Consider the following 19968-nt stretch of genomic DNA (forward strand, 5'->3'; position numbering starts at 1 on the left):
TTATATGCGAAAAATAAAAGAATGATATAATCCAATTAGCGTGATAATGTATGTGTCAAGTTGATTCAAAAATAAAAAATATTTTTAATTATTTATTAATAATCTCTAATAAAAAAATAAATTTATTTTTTGAACCTGAAAATATTTCTAACAATTTTTTTATACTTTTTTTTTTGTTTTTTTACAAAGTGAAATAAGTGCCTTTGCTTTTGGGTACATAAAGGAATGGGATTCGAAACCTGCATTGACTTGGTGATGCCGAAAATTTGAGTTCGTCAACTCTATTAAGAGAAAATCGGGGCTTACCCTTTTTGTTTTCCAAATGAAAGCCAGCCATTTATCAACAACCAATATGATGCTGACTTTTCCTTTATGGCCTCCATTTTGGAAGCAAAATCTAGGACTAAAAGAATCCTAGAAAATTTGTCATTTCACCTTTTCTTTTTCTTTTTTCTTTTTTTTTGTTCGTGTTACAAAGAACTAAAGCTGCATGTTTTGGTGCATTTCAAAGCACAAGAAAAGCATTTCAGTATGTTCTTTTTGGTGTTTATTGGCATTTGAATTGACTCTATGTGCTGCAACATTACCTACTGCTTAGCAAGAGGATCTCAGTGAACTTTTTAGAACAATTTCTTGGTAACTATTGCTCTGTGGGAAACCTGCCTTTCTCTTAAAGGGGAAAGAAGAAAATATAGAAATTATGTATTCAAATCTGCTAGAGAATCTCATTGCTGTATTCGTTTCAATTTTGATGGAAATAATTTACAAGATCGGGGCATCTAAACGTTTATTCAAATAGCACAAGCATTTTTCTTCTGTTTAATTGCTTCATCACAATTTTACAATATCCAGTGTACAAATTTTGATTAAAAATAAGTGAAAAATACTTTCTAAGGAACAGTGAGCTTGAATAGTACCTAATGTTTGTCTTAATTAGTTTATATAATTATTTTAAAATGATCATATCCAGTAAAATTTGATTCAAATCCCTAATTTCTCTAGGCCTTGGCCTCTTTTGTACCAAAAAAGTAAGGCCCAAGTTTTTCCCGGAGGCCCAAACCTGAATGTGGAGCAAGACCATAAAGTGCAGAACAGAAGTCGAACATCTGAACGGTGAAGATCAGCTGATTAACACAAGGAATTAACCGTATTGTCTGGCGTGGCTTCAGGTGATTGAACCAAGAAGCTTGTTTGCCATTTATAACTGTAGTCCCGCGCTAGATATTGTTCAGGATTCAGGAACAACTCGTTACTTCTGTTCTTTCCGCTTTCCATTTCAGCAATTCTTTGTCTTAAGTTCTGAACCAAAAAAAAAGAAAAAGAAAAAATGCGAACTCCAAGACCCTGTCACTGAGCGGTTTGAACTTTGAACAGAGGTACTGTCAAAACAAACCAACCATTTGTTTTCTGTTAGAAAACAAGAAAATACTGTGCTTTGTCAAGGAACTGCTGCATGACAAGTGGCTGCCTCTATCAAATGTGCAAATGCAACTTTCAACATCGAATACCATGAATCCTGACAGCTTGGTCAAGGAACTGCTGACAATGGAATTGGGAACTAGTCTATTCTTTGTTTGGGGAAGAAATAGCTAAGAAGATATGCTCCATACATACCAGTCAGCGGAATGGGAAAACCAGACATTCTGGTTTGGCACTATAGTCTATGACAAAGGAGGGAGGTACACGGTCAGAGTGGATACAATCTACCGAGTAGCACCGAAAACACCATAGAGCCAGCTGACAATAGCAACAGTGCAATATGGAAGAAACTTTGGTCCTTCGAAATACCAAAGAAGATAAAAGTTCTAATGTGGAGACTTTATCATGGTGCATTACCAGTCATGGTAAACCTTCAAAAGAGGAAAATGAATGTAGTAAGGACCTGTTTCAGACGTGAAAATGCGGAGGAAACAGAACTTCGTGCAATCCACAAGTGCTCTTCTGTTAACAAATATTTGGTACCAAATGGCTCTTTTGGTTGAAACTGATGGGAATGAAGGCGTGACAGTGGCTGGTTGGGTAAAACAGAGTACACAAAGGTTTAATCATCAAGAATTACAAACTTTCATGGTGACAGTATGGGCTATATGGACAGGCAGGAATGCAGAACTGCATAGGGGAGGAAGGAGAAACTTGCAAGAAACAGTCAACTACATAAAGAGAGACCAAACGGAATACAACCTAGCTCAACAAAAGGGTGGAATGCAAAACAGACAAGCTGACAAGTGGATACCTCCTTTGTCTGGATATTACAAGGTTAATTTTGACGGTTCATTGAATTTACATGAAAAAACAGGGGGCACAGAAGTAGTTATTAGAGATCATGTGGGGGAACTGATAGGGGCAGCTGATTTTAAAATCGAAAACGTTGCAGATGCAGCCAAAGTGGAAGCTAGGGCAGCAGCCAAGGCATTGGAGTTTGCTTATGATCTGAGGTTAAATAGAACAATAATCGAAGGAGATGCCCTTTGTGTGATCAAGAGACTACAAGCTCGAGAACCAGACCTATCCCCTATAGAAGTGATTATTGATACCAGAGTATGTACGGCCAAGATTCATGATTGCAAGTGTGCGCATACAACAAGAGAGGGAACTCTGCGGCTCATAGGTTAACCAAGGAAGCGGTAATAGGGTATGTATTCAAGTTTCTTAAAAGAAGAGTATTTCCATTTAAACAAAAAAATAATTTGCTTTATATCTTTAACTGATTGTGCTTTTTTTTTTTTTTTTTGGCACGGAAACATTTCTGAATTCCTTTTTCTGGGTTTTTTATATCAGCCTTCTGATATCCAACTGATATAAAGCTTTGTGCATATTTATTAGCATTTAGATTGTATATTGTTTCTGTTATCTAGTATGTTAGATGCTTTAGATTTTATTGATTGCTGAATTTATCTATGATGATTGGAACAGAACAGACAACTCTCAGTCTCTCACAAGATCTTCTTTTTGAAGATTTTTCAATCTTTTGAGCAACAAGTGGCTGATGGGAAAATCATGGAATTTTAAGTAAAAATATTGGTGGTATATGGGACTTTAATCTACGGTGTAATCTGTGATTCATTAGCTTCTCCGCTGCATTGTGTTTCATAGAAAGTATGACACTGATGAACCTCATAATTTAACGTGGGATTTTTGGAAATCAGTTGTATTTGTCAGTTCATTCTTCTTATAACACTTCTTCGAAGCAATGATAGTTAGGATTTCAATTGACAGTTTGTTAATGACTCAGAAAAGAAATTTTTCTTGTATGTTTGTGTTTTGTTTGGAACAAAGAAATAGTTCAAAAGCTTTGAATCCAGTGCATGAATTACATTCAAAGAACATAAGCTGAACCAAACAGTCAAATTAGCGTGAACCCAAACAAGAAAATATCAGATGAGAAAAAGCCAGCTTTAGCCATTAGTGATGATCACAAATGTGCCATTTGATAAACTGTCTGTGGATCTATTGTATTTATGTTAGTATTTTTTCATATATATCTTTTCCAAACGTTGTTTAAGGAAACCTTCATTATCTTCCCTAACACCCTGTTAATGAACAGAGTCCAGATGTCTGCCACACAGGAAGGAGTGCCAGGTAGAGCCAAAGCAGAATGGACGCCATCCCGTGATGCATATCTGGTTGAGCTTTTCGTTGAGCACCACAACTGTGGACGGATAGCCTAGCTATAATGAATTTAAGAATGAAGTGATTAGGTGTGTTACAAGTGATTTTAACAAGAAGTTTGGCATCAATTTTGAAGAAAATCAAAGTAAAAAACGTTACAATGTGATGAAGAAAGATTATGGTGTTGCCAAAACCATGCTTGGCCATAATGAATTTGGCTGGGATGAAACTCTAGACAAATGGTTATAGCTGATGATAAAGTCTGGGACAACTATATTGTGGCATGTAACATCTTTTGAAAATTATCCTGAATTTAGTAGGGTAATCTTAAACTAATACATGCTCGTAGCAATCGCTCTGAAGTGAAGCAACAGCTTTAAAATATAAGAATTAGCAGAAAGAAACAGTTTTATTTTGCTGGAAATAGCCACTAACTCTAACATTTTTTTTTATTTTTCTTTCCACTATCATAAAAATGACAACGGGTTGAATCGTGATGAATTTTTCTCGCGTTGAACTTGATCCAAAACGATAATTTTTTTTACTTTTTAATATTTGACATGTTCTGACATTATATAAAATCATATTTTATTTGATTTAACTCGAAATTAAAAAATATTATTTTTAAATATAAATATAAAATTAAATAAATAATTATATATATAGAGTGGTTAAGACAAATTTATCTAAAATTCAATTTCAAATCTTTTTTACTATTATTTAATTAAATCTGAAACTTAATTTTTAAAAAATAAAAAAATTAACCTTAAAAAATCAAATCAAATCTAAATTTATCAATTGAGTTGCCATCTTTACGATAACATTAATATGGTTGGATGTCACGATGGGCCCCAATAAGGGAGCTGCTCCTAATGGCCCAGTTGCCCCCATTCCGATTGCCAGGTTGTAGCTACAATAACATAATCATCATTGTTTCGTTAGGATATTATTGTACGTTCAATTATGGTTAAATTAACATATCTCCAGCTAAAGGAAACCCTAAATTAACATTGAACGTACATATATGGAAAGGAAACGCTGGAATGATATAATTATAATAATGCAATTTTAACTGGTTCACAAGCAACCGAGAGCCAATTCACTCAAACAGTGGAAACGAAAAGCACTACTTTTGGCCAATGTTTCAAAATCCAATTAATTTTAGGGATTAACAACTTCACTGGCTTCCTATAAGAATGGTGGGCTCAAGTTGCCTAGGTAATCCTATGTTTATGGACCTGCTTAGCGATGTTGATTGTTAAAACGGATACTCAACAGGAAATAATAACCACATCTCACTATATATTATTATGTTGTAAAAGAGGACATCTCTCGGCTCGATGTTTTTGAGAAAACACCGGGCACCCAGAAGACAAAGTTCCTTGTTTCCATGTCAATGCCAATAATTATAGATAAAAAGACGTTTCTCCAAAGTGGTTTTCATGGGAAAAAAGTACTTTTTTTCTTATTCTTTTAAACCCCGAAATCTAATCCTCAATTGCAGTACGTAGTATTATGCACTTCCTCTTTGAAAGTAGAGGGAATCGAGTTGAAATGTGTTAGGGTCTGTTTTGAAACAGGAAATTGATGTTTGGTCCCGCAAAATCTTGCCAATGTATTATTAGGAAAATGAGGTCCTTGGTTTTGGATTAATCAAAGATTATGAGCTTTGATTTTATTTTTTTTTACATAGAGTTCTAATTACTTAATAAAAAAATGAGATTATTTTAAGGTGATGTCACAAATCAAAAAGTAAAAGAAGAAAAGCCAAGAAAAATAGAAAAAAAAAGTGAGAGTTGGTTGAACAGAAATTAATCTATGATTCGATTGAACTGAAATTTTGTCAACATGTTTATGATTTAGAATTTTACATTATGAATAGCGAAGATCGGGTTTGAAAAGCTCTAAGAACAAATTCAAGGTATATTTGTTGAGTTACTTATTTGGTGATATTTTTTTAATTGTCTTTTTAATAATTGATTAGCTCTAGTTTTAGCTAGAGAAAAATTTTGTATATCCACTATTTGATAGTGAAGAATTTTTTGGTAGTCCGTAGCTTTTCTCTCTACACTGGAGGGTTTTTCACATAAATCTTGATGTACTTTATTTTTTATGCGTTATTGATTGTTGATTGTTGTCTATTACTATAGGTTTATTGTAATATATTGCTTCTATGATATTGTGTTTATTGCTTCATGCCCAATAAGTGGTATCAGAGTGAGATTATTTTAAGATATCGATACAGAAGTAACCTAAGATAAAACTAAATTCTGTTTGAGATCATGGAGAGTGACACAGATTTCATGATAAAATTGATAGCATTAAATTATTCTATTTGAAAGTCTATGATGAAAGATCATTTATACTGCAATGATTAATATGAGCCGATATTTGGTGATTCGACTAAACCAATAGTTATGAAAGAAGAAAACTGAAAGAAATTAGGTAGAAAGATGCTGGCTATAATCAAAAAATGAGTTGATATCATTGTGTTCTATCATGTAACGCAGGAGGTAGATGCCCATACTGTTTGAAAAAAATTGACAGCATTGTATGAGAGAAAAACAAGTATGAATAAAATTATACTTGTTAAAAAGCTTACAACTTTACAGTTCAGGGCTAGATGATCTATTACAGAGTACTTGAATAATTTTTAATATATATTTAATCAGATGACTACAATGGAGCTTAAGATAGATGATGAAATGAAGGCATTATTTCTTTTGAGTTTATTACCAAACAGTTAAAATACTCTAGTTGTGACTGTTCTTAATGCAGCTCATGATTACAAAGTGACACTTAAGATGGTAAAAAATAGTATGCTTAATGAAGAAACAAGGTGAAAAGACGCAGACCTTGGAAATCAAGTCTAGTCACAGAAAATAAGGGTAGAAACAACGACAGAGGTTAAAACTCAAAAGATCATAGTAAGTCTAAACATAGATCGAAGCCCAAAAATAAAGTGAAATGTATTCATTATGGTAAAACAGGTCATATAACACAATATTGTAAAATCTTAAAACAAGAGTAGAAAGATGAGAAAAGTAAAAGTTCAGATGATAGTAATATTATAATAGTGAATTCAGATAGTGATTCAATTACTTTGATTTATACACATGATGATTGTAATCATATTGGTGATCTCGACATTGAGTGGATAGTTGACATAAGAGCAACATATCATTGTGTTCCTAAGAGAGAGTTGTTTATAACTTACAAAGTATGAGACTTTGGTTGCACTAAGATGGGAAACAAAAATGTGTCACAGATTGTTGAGATTGGTGATATTATTGTACAAACTAGTATAGGCTGCATGTTGATTTTGAGAGATGTCAAACACATTTCTGATATGAGAATGAACTTGCTTGCTATTAATGTCTTTGATAAAGAGGGATATGAGAATCGTCAAAAGAATAGGTAGTAAAAGATTATCAAAAGATCTATGGTAGTTGCAAGAAAAAAACTATGATGCACAATGTATAAGACATGGATACAATTGAATGGCAACTAGATAAATATCATTGAAGATGATGCTTCAACAAACTTATGATACAATAGGTTGGCACATATGAGTGAGAAGAGATTACAAGTTTTGGTAAAATAATCTCTCATTTCCTTGATCAATTATATGTCTCTTGATTTATATGATCATTATTTGTTTGGTAAACATCGTAAAATTTTTTTTGTAAAAGTTTTCAGAGAAAAAAATAGATTTGAATTGATTTATTTTGACGTATGTGATCCCATTAAGGTTGAGTCATTAGGTGATAGGAGGTATTTTTTTACTTTTATTGATGATATTTTACATAAGACTTGAGTGTATATGTTAAAAAATAAAAGCCAGATATTACAGTATTTTTAAAAATTTTATGCCACGATGGAAAGAATGATAAGGTTACCTTTGAAGTGTATTCGTACTAATAATGGTAGAGAATACACATCTAAATACTTTGAAGAGTGTTGTTCAAAGCATAGAATTAGGCATAAGATTACAGAACCTGAAACACTGTAACAAAATGGTGTAGCTGAAAGGATGAATCACATCATTGTGAAAAAAGTGAGATGTATATTGAGAATGATAAAATTACCAAAGTCATTCTGGGGTGAAACAATTAATAACATAACTTATTATTTGCTTAACAAATCACCATCAGTTTATTTGGGTGTTGACATTCCAGAAAGAGTGTGGATAGAGAAAAATGCTCCATACTCTTATTTGAAAGTTTTTGGATATAAAGCATTCATGCATGTACGAAAAGAACAGAGATTAAAGCTTGACAGTAAAGTCACACAATGTGTGTTTATAGGATATGGTAATGAAAAATTTGACTACATGATATGAGATCTAGTGAAGAGAAAGACAGTCAGAAGTAGAGATATAGTTTTTTATAAAAAAAAAAAAACTATAATAGACCTTGAAAAAAATAATAAGATTACATAGGTTACTATTGAGTGTGATATTTTAACATCGATAGGAGTTTCATAGGAAAGAGCCACAAATAGTGAAAATGAATTTAGGGATATGAATGAGCTAATCACAGTTAGTGATGAGTTAGATGCAATCAGTTTTAAGTAAGGAAAGTAATCCTCTCAACTAGAGAGTGTTGAGTAAGGAGAGTTACCTTTGGCATTAGATGGTGTAGAGTTTCATTCTAAGAGATTTACTAGAGAGCACAGGCTATCTACCAGGTATTTAAGTTTAGATTTTATTTTACTTACCAGTGAGATGGAGTTAAAGAGCTTTCAAGATGTATAGATTACTTCGAATAAAGAACACTAGTTAAAAGTAATGAAAGAAGAGATAGAGTCATTATGAAAAATGATACTTATAATTTTATTAAACTTTCAAAAAGAAAGAGGCCATTGAAAAATAAATAGGTATTTAAGTTGAAAAAAGATGATGACAAGCTAGTGAAGTACAAAGCTCGATTTGTAGTAAAATATTTTTTTCAAAAACTAGGCAACGATTTTGATAAAATTTTCTCTCCAGTTGTAAAGATGAGTTCCATTTGAGTGGTACTAGGATTAGCAACTAGTTTAAATCTTGAGCTTAAGCAACTTGATGTCAAGATTACATTTTTGCATGGTGATTTATAAGAGGACATTTATATGAATCAATATGAGGGTTTTGAAATAAAAGGGAAAGAGCATTTAGTTTACAAATTGAAAAAAAGCTTGTATGGCTTGAAGTAAGCTCTGTGATAATGGTACAAAAAGTTTGATTCTTTTATAGTGAACCACAGGTATAAAAGAATGGTAGCGAATCCTTGTGTGTATGTCAAAAATTTTTCTGATGGTAACTTCATTATTCTCTTATTATATGTTGATGATATGTTGATTATGGGACAAGATGTTGGTATGATTTGTAGGTTGAAAGAACAATTGTCTAAGTCTTTTAATATGAAAGATTTAGGTTCAACAAAGCAAATTCTCGATATAGATATTATCTGAGATAGGAGAGCTGAAAAGTTATGGTTGTCACAAGAAAAATATATTGAATGGGTGCTTAGTAGATTCAATATGCAACATGCTAAATCAGTTAGTAGTCCACTTACCAACCATTTTTATCTGAGTAAAAAATCTTGTGCGATGTCTAAGGAAGAGCAACTAGCTATGTCTAGTATTTCTTATTCTTTTACAATCTATTTTTTAATGTATCTTATAGTTTATACATGACCTGACATTACTCATGCAGTTGGTGTAGTGAGTAAATTTCTTTCTAATCCGAGAAAGGTTCACTGGGAAGCAGTGAAATAGATTTTTAGATATTTAAGGGACACCTAAAAAATGTGCTTGAATTATAGAGCTTCACAACCAGTTCTAAAAAAATTTACTGCTATTGATATGACAAGTGATCTTGATGATAGAAAATCTACTTCAGGGTATTTGTTCACTTTTATAAGGTGAGCTGTATCTTAGCAGTCTAAGTTACAGAAGTGTGTTGTTTTGTCAACTAAAAAGGCTCAGTATATTGTAGCAATCGAAGCAGGTAAATGAATGCTTTAGATGAAATGTTTTTTTCTTGAATTTGAGTTGAATTAGAAAGAGTATGTGATATTTTGTGATAGCCAGAGTGCTTTAGATTTGAGTAAGAATGTCATATACCATACTAAGACAAAGCACATTGATATTATATATCATTAGTTATGTTCAGTGATTGAGGAATAGCAGATGCTGTTGAAGAAAGTTCATACTGATGAGAATGTAACAGATATATTGACTAAGATACTTCACAAGGAAAAGCTTGAACTCTGTAGTAACTTGGTCGAAATGAGTTCTTTGCGGAAAGTAAGTTCCAAATAAAACTGTTTTGGTGATGAATCTACTCATAATAGGGCTTGAGGGGGAGATTGTTAGGAAAATGGGGTCCAGCCTCATGTAATTGGTTTTGGACCAATCAAAGGTCTTGGGCCTTGGTCTTTTTTTTTACATAAAGCCCTAACTACTTAATAAAAATAGGTGAAGTTGTTTTAAGGTGGAATCGCAAACTAAGAAGAGAAAGAAAAAAAGTAAAAAAAAAAATAATGAGAAAAAAGATAATGGAGAGTTGGTTGAACGGAAGTTGATCTGTGGTCCGATTGAACTGAACTTTGTCAGCAGGTTTATGATTCAGAGTTCTACATTTTGAAAGGCGAAGATGGGGTTTGAAGCTCTCTAGAAACAAATCCAGGGTATATTTGTTGAGTCACATATTTGGTGAGATTTCTTTAATTGTCTATCTAATTGTTGATTAGCTCTAGTTTTAACTAGAGAAGAACTTTATATATCCATTATTTGATAGTAAAGATTTTTTTGATGGTCCTAGTTTTCTTTCTACACTGGAGGATTTTTCATGTAAATCTTGGTGTGCTTTTATTTTTCTTGCGTTATTGATTATTGATTATTATCTGTTACTATGAGTTTATTGCGATATATTTTTTTTTGTGTTGTTGTGTTTATTGCTTCAGACCTAACATGTATGTATGCCTTTCCAATTAGAGAGACAGGAAACAAACAAACATTGCCAACTTGGCAACTGGCAAATATCTTTTAACAGAAGTGATCAGCAGCAAACAGGTTGGAACTAGGTTGCTCTTGTTTCCAGCAACATATATTTTCCTGCGCGTTAGTTAAGACTTACGGTAGGGTAAAAGAGCCTGCAAATCAAGGGTAACTCTATATAGTATAATCAAGGTTCAGACCATGTAAGTGGAAATAGAGTAAGGGGAACAATTGAGCAGCTCTTACAAGTTACAACTATATTTTACTTTATGCATTTGTCCGAAAAACTCATCATCCCCGTTTGATTGTTTTTGTGTTCGGAGGGAAAGGGGATTACTAAAAACAGTTTAATTTTGGATTAACGTGTTAATTTTCTGCTTTTCAATGAAGCTGTTGTAGCAAAAAGACGAGAGCGTCGAACGAATCCAATGCGTTCTCCATGATTGCAGTCCCCATCCAACATGGCACCCAATTCAACGGTCAGATTAACATAACGTGGGCCAGAACAACCCAATAGAAAGGTGACATGTTACTCAAATAGCGTCCATCTCAGCCCGTGCAAAACCCTAAAGTTAAACCAACACCAATTGTTTTTTTCGTTTGATGACAGGAAAAATAAAGTGACAAGTATCACGTCAAAGTAAAAAGGGTAATGGAGTATAGGTGGAATCCCTTATTTGGCAAAGCTTCGTCTCTTTTCTTCTCTTCCTCGTATGGATAAAGGATCCCTCTCACTCAAACATTTCTTGGATTAATTTTCCTATATGTATATATATATTCATTCAAGTTTAGAGAGTTTATTGCGGAGAAATATAAAATATCCGTAGACTTGGGACTTGGGTTAGTCTTACATGCCATTGTTAGGGCTAGTTTGGAAGTCACTAGATCTCCAGTGCTAAGCTAGTAGAGTAGTTTTTTGGCCCAGTCACACCTAGGCATTGCTTGGGTAAGATGGTGTTTGGTGCGTTTGGATCCTTAAATCGCATTGAATAATCAGTCGTAGACCAAGGGTTTAAGGGTTCAGGTGAGACACCAACTAGATCCTTTTATCCCAAAATATCGTATAATCAGTCTTACTACCCGTCGAAACAAAGCCTTAACAGCTCGAGGTTGGAATTTCAAACCCCAGCTCTCCTCCCCAGGGCCATAAGTTACGACAGAAAATGCTTATTTTAAGAGAACAAGACATGTAGGACAGTAGGAGAGCTATGTGATAAATGAATATGACACTTAACACTTAAAAAAATCAAGGAAAAATACAACACAAAAAACAAGTTATGAAGTGACACAGAAATGGGAGATGAAAAAAAAATATAAGCTATAGGGAGGAAGTGGGATGTAGTATTATATTATAGTAGCAGCAGATACTGATCAGTCTCCTGCTCAGAAACCTCTCCCTATCTCTTCTGTCATCCCCATTAACACTTTTGGCCGTTTTGGGCGATTCAACCCTCCACTCTCTTCACCAATACCCTTTCTCCAGGGGCATGGTAAAGCCTACCCTGCATTGTCTCTGTTTTTCTATTATTGCACCATTCCATAAACCCAACACTCTCAGTTCACACTCCATTTTGCAGTGCAATATTTTAGCTAGTTAACTAAGAAAGTTGAAAGAGCAAAAGAAAGAAATGGAAGAAATTTCAAACAGAGAAAGAAGAAGAAACAACAAAACCGTCATGGATCTTCACTCTATTAGCTCTTTAGCTCTTGTTCTGAACCTCATTGTCTTAATTGCAACCTCAAAAGGTTAAACCAAGCTTCCTCTTTTTCAGGGTTTCTCTCATTTTTAGCAAGGGATTTATAGTTTTTAACACATCAAAGTTTTAATCTTTACACTAAAAAAACCCGTCATTTTTTTTATCAGGTGTATCAGGTGCTTCTTTCAAATTTGTCAACCGATGTGACTACACTGTATGGCCCGGAATATTAGCAAATGCAGGCAGTCCTACACTCGACAGCACCGGATTCGAGCTACCAAAAGACTCATCTCGTTCGTTTCAAGCCCCAACAGGCTGGTCTGGTCGTTTCTGGGGCCGAACAGGCTGCACATTCGACGGATCCAGCTCTGGAACCTGCCTAACAGGGGACTGTGGGTCGGGTCAGATGGAATGCAACGGACTCGGAGGTGCTCCACCCGTAACTCTGGCTGAGTTCACTCTTGGAACAGGAGGGCAAGATTTTTATGACGTCAGCCTTGTTGATGGCTACAATATCCCCATGATCATTGAAGGCAGTGGCGGGTCTGGTCTTTGTGCGTCGACCGGGTGTACGACTGACTTGAACCAGCAATGCCCCTCGGAGCTCCGGGTTGGGGATGGTGATGCTTGCAAAAGCGCTTGTGAGGTGTTTGCGAGTCCCGAATACTGTTGTAGTGGCGCATACAGCACACCCTCGACGTGTAAACCGTCAGTTTATTCTGAGATGTTCAAGGCCGCATGTCCAAGATCTTACAGCTATGCGTACGATGATGCTACAAGTACTTTCACTTGTACTGGAGCAGATTATACGATAACGTTTTGTCCCTCTTCTCCCAGGTAATGTTTCACTTGCACTTTTGTCATCTGAACACTTATTGGTGAATTGCATTAGTATGTTTTTGATGAGGTAGGCTGATTTAAATGTAAATTGATTTGTTTGTCTTGGATTTCATTTCATAGATGAATCTGACAAGAAATTGTATATTTACCGAAGAGTAATTGATAGTTTGTTCCTGATATCTTATTGCAGTCAAAAATCTTCGAGAGATGCTATACCAGTTGCAGAAGCTACCCCAACGACAGGCTCAACATCACAAGGATCAGGATCAGAATCTGAGTTAACTTATTCGGGTAATGGTTATGGATATTCTGGTCCAGCGTATTCAAGTTCTGGTTATGGATACTATGGAACTGAGTACTCAGGTTCAGGTTTTAACTCTGAAGTCGGATCTGGACAAACCGGGTGGACAGATGGGTCATGGTTAGCTGGTTTGGCCATGGGAGATTCACCAAGAACAGCTTATCCCTATATTCTACAATCTGTACTCATGGCATTAACTGCTGCCTCTCTCTTGTTTTCATTTCTTTACTTGTAGCACATCTCTATCTCTGTATGATGGCTTTTGGTATTTTTGTTAATGTGAATTCTTTACAGAATTGCAGCTTTGATGGGTAAATTGGGTTTGGTTTTTGTTTGAAAAGCTGGCAGATTCATGGTCCAGTTTGTAAACCATCAGCTTCAAGATTCCCCCTTAAAATTTCAATGTACTATAAATTAAAAGGTCTTGTTTCACTCGAAGGTTATTGTGAAGTTAAAGCAGCCCATCAAAATCTAGAGGAATTGCTTGATTTTGGTCTAGCATTTTTGGTTTTATCTTCTGTTATCTTGCTTTATCGGTTTTGGTTCTTTGTTTCTTTTGGCTAATTGGATTGTAAAAACGAGAGATCTTCCTTAAAAGCTTGTTTGTAATGTAATTATATGATGAGAATTTTGGCCGTTGTATGCGAAGGACGCCAAATATCAAGTTTTCAGCTCAGTTTTTTCCGTTGTCTGCCATGGATTTGGAAGAGTATTGCTTCATGATATCTCTTCGTTCGGTGGAAATGGAATCAATAGTTGTAAATTATACTGAAACGTTAGTTGAGTACTAAAGAGACTATGACAAAATAACCAAATGGGGCCTTAATAAAGTCAGAATAAAGTTAAGTAGTGGGATTATTTACCCTTGAAAATTTGCCAAAAGAAAGGCCCTTTACTGAATTGGGATGAGCCAACTTCTAAAAGGTGGTTTCAAAAAATGTTTCCACCTCGAGTAAATGTTGGACCATCTTAGCTAGGATAATGATTACATAATGTCATCTTATGTAATCCTGACAAATCACAACAGTAAACAGCTGAAATTCTGTTGTTGTTATATTAGGATTAACATTTGAACGGTTTATTTGGCTTAAAGAAACTGAATCCCTGAAGCCTCAGTTACCATCCAACAGATTGGTCGAGAATGTATTGTTTCTACTTGTAACTATAAAGAAGCAGTACGAGGCAAATGGACCCGTAATCATCACCTCATGTAACGAGATCGCCTGTTAAAGACTAGTTCCTCTAGAATGAAAATGTTGCCTTCATAATTTCTTAATAATGGAGATGCATAATCATGAAGATTTTGTTGCTTGTTTATATGACTGTTTCATTCAGAGTTTGTATCTTCAAAGCTGGAAATGTGAGAAAGTTTAACCATGGATTATAATTGTATTTTCCAGAAATAACAACCTTTAATTTATAGCAAAAACAATGAAGAATGAAATAGCAATGTTGGGATTCAACTTCCATTGCAACATGTTTCAATAGAAGCGTAAATAATGCTGTAAGAATCCTGTAATGGCTTGGAATGAAAGCTGAGACAATAAAAATTATCTTAACATAATGTCACAAAGCAACCACTGATTACTCTTGAGAATAATTCTCAAGCTGAAGAAAAAAACGTGTAATAGGAAAAACTAAATTATTTCTATCGCGGGTCCTACCCACTAACATTCTTCATCATGACCCATAATTGAACTGATTGTGTTATCCTGTCAAGTCTCTCTCTCTCTCTCTCTCTCTCTCTTTAAATTTTTATGTGATTATGAATTTATGATATTGTTCTTGTAGCGGCCATTCATGATACCAGAAGGTTAAAAAAAAAGCAGTTTAGTTTATCAGTATGGACATATCCTAGAGAATCTTATCTAACTGATTGCAGTAGTTGATTGAAGAAGTAGAACTGTAGATGGGTTAATGGAGTTTGGAAAGAAGCCAGCGGGAATTTGTTTGAAGGTTCCTTAAAGGCCATCGGATGAATCTGCTTTTAATGTAAACTGTAACAGGTAAGAGTGATTTTCAAGAGGACACAATATATGATGGAAGCCACCTGCTGAAGACTTCTTTGAAGAACATATTCTGTTTGTAGTGCTTGCTGATTGAACTCATTGAAGGGACGTAATCCAACCATTAAATTGTCAGAAAACAAAGAACGAAGCAAAGCTGGAACAAAAATACTGGCCCGTACTACCGGATTAGAATATTTGAAGTAGAATACCTCTACGACATTGGCCTCGAGCCTTGACGAACAGGGGCTAATCGAAAGTAAACTATCAAACCGAGGGTGCCCCATTTAGATTTTGTGACATGGGCCGCTGTCAACAACCATCCCCGTAGTGCTAGTGCTTAATATCTAGGGAGAACAAACCGATTGGATAATACAGCACTGGCTTATTGGACCTCAGGGCTTGAGCCTAATATCTATGGGATTGGGCTATCAAAAACTCCTTTCTATACGGTACTAGTCCACTGGGTCAGAGACCCAGGTGACCTTGGTAAACTAGTTTATGTTTGCCCTTGATCATGGCGTTACAATTGAATGCTAAAGTGTCTAGTTTCATCACTACGCCAGAGTGAGAAAGTAGAATTTGCTGTTCTGTTTCCGTAGGAGGCATATACTTTGTATTCACCTAAGAATCCATAAAAGCTGTATGAACCATGCTCATCTGTCTGCCCCTTAATCTCCCCAGTTTGCCATTCTTTCAAGAGATTGTCAACCACATCCCCAGCTGGGAGATTGTTAAAATTTTGATCTGTTAGACACATTTCGTAACATCCATTAGGATGGAGAGCGGTCCAAAGCATTATCCCATTCACTGAAGGATGTGAAAAGCCTTCTCTTAATACCTGTTCCAGGTAAATGGCCTGTTAAAGGAAACACAATGGATAACATCAAAATTGTGCCCTTGATGTAATGCCTAAAATGTGAATTCTTTCCCTTGATAATGTTTATAACATCAATGAGAATTCTATTTGCTCACCTGTAATTCTTTACCAACCGAACTGCTAATATCTACTTCTGTAAGCCATATGGGGAGTCCAAGCGTGGCCAATTTGTCTAGCACAGCTCTCATTAGAGGAGCGTTTGGTGTCGTAAAATGACTCTCCAAGCCAATTCCATCCATGTACATGCCGCCCTGTTTAAGATCTCTTATCCTTTCAATGTAGCTGTCAACCGTTGATTTAACATCACTGCAGGTTTCCACCACATTAAATTCATTCATGAACAGGGTTGCTAATGGGTCTGATTGATGTGCAGTCTCATAGAAATGCAAGGTTGCATCAGATCCAAGTCGCTTCTCATAAAAATCAAAATGGAGCATCTCATTGCTAACATCCCAGTGTATGAATTCTTCTTTGTATTTGCTCATTAAGCTTTGTATCCTGGAGTTGACTGCTGCTTGTAGCTCAGGACCTGTTAGGTTCCGAACCCATTCTGGCGTGTATTTAGGGTCTTCCCAGAATATGTTGTGGCCTCTGGCTATTATTTGGTGGGCTCTAACAAACTCCAACATGTGGTCCGCTATGGTGTAGTTTGTCTTTCCTTGATGAGGTTCTGTTGCATACCATTTAAGTTCATTTTCAAATACTGCTGCGTTGAATCGCTCAACAAACCAATTCTGGGAGATAGAATGAAAACAAGATCAATTAGCTACCATTGTAGTGGAAGGGCATAATTGATATTTACCCCCTAGCATTAAAATTCAAATATAGTTGGTGAAGATGTGCTTTAATACATACCTGATAAGGCAAATTGCCCAGAATGGTGCGTGCTATTGCAGAACCAAATGGAAAATCTTTTGAGACTTGATTTACAGTTATTGCTGCTCCTTGCAATCTATTTCCTTGTTGGTCTGAGACATGTATTGTTACAGCTCGCTTCCTTTGCTGGAAAAAGTTGAGGCAGGCAGCTCATTTTAATGTTGTTATAATTTATAAATGCAATTATGCAAACACTAAGCCTGCTTTTATCTAAGCCTTACTAAAGATTTTGCTGTTGTCTTAACAAATTTTGTTAAGATTAGATATTTCCATTGTTGCCAAATCATTTCACAAAGTCCAAATCTCACAACCAACTGGAAAGAGAACCATAAGAATATTCAGAATAGAATTATGAACTGAGAGAAGAGTGTGACCAGTAATTACGGTGTTAATTATGTATTGCTGGTTGATTCTCCATTCCTGATCGGTAAATGACTTTAATGAGGCACTGGCAATTTCTATACTGATATCCTCATCATCTGAATCCTGCATATCAAGAACACAAGGAAAAGGCCTTAGAAGAAAATTCAACCAAAGCATTTCTAGAATTCTACTCATGAGCTGATGCTCAATTTTTTCACTTACTAAAAGCCCGAATAGAAAAAAATATGCCTAAGCAACATAGTGTGGTGAAAACATATTCACCTGGAATAGTAGTAAAGATAAATTTGAAGGTGAATCAAGAATGAATCCACCCTTGAGAAATGACCAGCATCCACTCTGAGCCAAAACAGTCCCTACACAATCGTATGTTCTGGTTTCTGTCTTCAAGCTTGCCCTAATGAGAGCTGAATTTGCACCTTGTATTCTGATCCAAGCTGTTAAGCACCAAGATAATAAGCCGCTTCTGTATCTCCTATAAATGTTTTAAATAATATCTAAAGTTTCAATTTATGTGTTGTTCAAGGACAAGAAGTTTTGAATTTTTTGTCAATGCCAAAAATTCAATTGCCTCTACAATGGGGATGGTTCTAAGCTGGGGTCAGACCTAGTATTCCATCAGGATTCCTTTTCAAGCATGGACGGTACATTGCTTTGATTAGTGTAATGTTGAATGAATTGTCGGTTATCACTTATGTTCCAAAAATCCAAACCTTAAATAATGCCACTTGTTGGGGACATGGTTGATACTTAGATATAACACAAAGTCGCTAACAGATACATTGACACATAAGACCATATAAAAAGCAACAAAGAAACAGAAGTGAAAGAGGAGAAGTGGAGAACCTAACTGGAGAAACAGTAAATGTTGCCCTGAGTAAGATTCTTCAATACAAAAGCTGGCGTGTAAAAACCAGTTGCAGTATCGCCAATAATGCTTGGTCTCATAACTGGAGGCTCATCTTTCAGCATCCCTCCCAGGTATAGTGGCTTCTCTGGTTCTGCTTTACACTGCAAATAATTTGGACAGCCCATTTAACCATAGTCAATAGATAATAGTCTCTTTCAACAAACAATTTCAACATATCCAATTTTTACCTCTGTGTAAGCAGTAAAATCATATAAAGGCCCATCTGCAGCAATAAAAGAACCCACAAATTTAAGTTTTCTGAAAGAATATCCTTTAGAATTGAACAGTCAAACCAATGAGAGAAAGGGGGAAAGAACCATATGAAGCAGCCAAGGAACCGCTTAGAAGAAAGAAGAAAGCCAATAAGCCACCAAAAATAAGAGAATATTTCATGTTTCTGCGTTGGAGTGTGTAAAACATACTGCTACTGGAAAAGCATTAACACAATATTATATGAACAAAATGCTGAAGCTTATATTATATACGATATAGAAAATTATTCTCTTCAATGCAATCTACAGAATGATGAAGATTTCAGAAGAGGGAGAGAAAGAGGGAGTGCAATTAAGGCTTGTGGTGGGGGTCACTTGGAAACAGTAGCAGGCCTGTGAACCCCCGTGCCCTGCTCACATGTTATACTTATAAGAATGTGGTTCATGTGATGTGAACCTTATCGGAAAACAGCTCATTCCTTTGGTGATTAATTGATTATTAACTTGTCTTTGCTGCCAAATGACCATTTGTAGTTGTACAGGCTTAGACTCAACGTTATATAATGTGTCCAGTGGGAAATTTATTCTGTCATTTGGCTTTACCGACCCTTGCTTAAATCTTTAGTCTCTCTTGCTTTTAATGGAGGCCTGGATTGTTGCAAGGTGCTAAGTGATGAGTCTAAGTATTTTTTATCTAAGATTTGGTTGGCTGCAAACAAATTTCAAACTCCGGTCTTCGTCAGCAAATTGAAAACGGGCTGCAGATGCACCGTGCAACTCTGTGGATGATATTTCCTGTCGTTTAACTAAAATTATGGATATTGGGGGTTTGAACTTCTTTAACAACTACTAAGATTAATTCAGGGAGAATCCAAATCAGTTGGCTAAATTTAGTCTTTGGGTGGCTCTTTGCAGTTTAGATTTAGTAGATGCCTTAATATTTTTGTCTGATTATGGAGACCACAGTTTCAAGGAAAGTGACTTGGAAGTAGGTGTGGAAAGTGACTTATAAGGAGGATGGTGATCAATGCGTAGCCTGCTGTAGTTGTAGCTTTTAAGTGTAGTCCTCCATTGTCCGACAAGTGATTCTTGGAGGCTTCATGGCTTGAACTTGCAGGCGTGCGTGGTATAGGGACCGTGCATTTACATGCTCAAAGTCAATGAAATTGAATGCCCCTTCCTCTCTGGAACCTGAAGCATCCCAAGCCTGGAGCATCCCAAGAGGGAAATGAAAATTGGAAAGAGAAGGGAAAAGATAATGAAGTAGGAATGTTT

General features: G+C 35.5%; 2 protein-coding genes across 3 annotated transcripts; one reads left to right on the plus strand and one right to left on the minus strand.

The window, feature by feature from the left end:
* Positions 1 to 11392: 11392 nt before the first annotated feature.
* On the plus strand, positions 11393 to 13744 carry LOC111298741 (thaumatin-like protein 1). Its single transcript, XM_022893468.2, has 3 exons — positions 11393 to 12336; positions 12455 to 13124; positions 13318 to 13744. The coding sequence occupies exons 1-3, from the start codon at positions 12219 to 12221 to the stop codon at positions 13661 to 13663; spliced, it is 1134 nt and encodes a 377-aa protein (XP_022749203.1). The 5' UTR covers positions 11393 to 12218; the 3' UTR covers positions 13664 to 13744.
* A 1769-nt stretch (positions 13745 to 15513) lies between these two features.
* LOC111298742 (endo-1,4-beta-xylanase 5-like) lies at positions 15514 to 19041 on the minus strand. 2 transcript variants are annotated; one of them, XM_089745583.1, is made up of 8 exons: positions 18799 to 19041; positions 18670 to 18704; positions 18423 to 18582; positions 17836 to 18008; positions 17575 to 17676; positions 17170 to 17316; positions 16410 to 17048; positions 15514 to 16275 (listed from the first exon to the last, which is right to left on the minus strand). In XM_089745583.1, exons 1-8 carry the CDS (start codon positions 18899 to 18901, stop codon positions 15958 to 15960), a joined length of 1677 nt encoding a protein of 558 aa, XP_089601709.1. In that variant the 5' UTR covers positions 18902 to 19041; the 3' UTR covers positions 15514 to 15957. The 2 variants fall into 2 exon arrangements, with proteins under 2 accessions (XP_089601709.1, XP_022749204.2); XM_022893469.2 differs by having other exon boundaries at positions 15514 to 16293.
* Positions 19042 to 19968: the final 927 nt, after the last annotated feature.

This window comes from Durio zibethinus, chromosome 16 (assembly GCF_047325235.1).
Source record: "Durio zibethinus cultivar Kanyao isolate XHJ-2024 chromosome 16, ASM4732523v1, whole genome shotgun sequence".
NCBI lineage: Eukaryota > Viridiplantae > Streptophyta > Magnoliopsida > Malvales > Malvaceae > Durio > Durio zibethinus.

What these genes read in the sequence shown, in the direction of transcription:
- LOC111298742 (XM_022893469.2), bottom strand. Translation starts at nt 18,901, where the DNA reads ATGTTTTACACACTCCAACGCAGAAACATGAAATATTCTCTTATTTTT. An exon ending in TGGGCAATTTGCCTTATCAG is followed by an intron (nt 17,049 to 17,169) that starts GTATGTATTAAA and finishes TCTATCTCCCAG; the next exon opens with AATTGGTTTGTTGAGCGATT. An exon ending in CGGTTGGTAAAGAATTACAG is followed by an intron (nt 16,294 to 16,409) that starts GTGAGCAAATAG and finishes TTCCTTTAACAG; the next exon opens with GCCATTTACCTGGAACAGGT.
- LOC111298741 (XM_022893468.2), top strand. Translation starts at nt 12,219, where the DNA reads ATGGAAGAAATTTCAAACAGAGAAAGAAGAAGAAACAACAAAACCGTC. An exon ending in CTTAATTGCAACCTCAAAAG is followed by an intron (nt 12,337 to 12,454) that starts GTTAAACCAAGC and finishes TTTTTTTATCAG; the next exon opens with GTGTATCAGGTGCTTCTTTC. An exon ending in TTTTGTCCCTCTTCTCCCAG is followed by an intron (nt 13,125 to 13,317) that starts GTAATGTTTCAC and finishes ATCTTATTGCAG; the next exon opens with TCAAAAATCTTCGAGAGATG.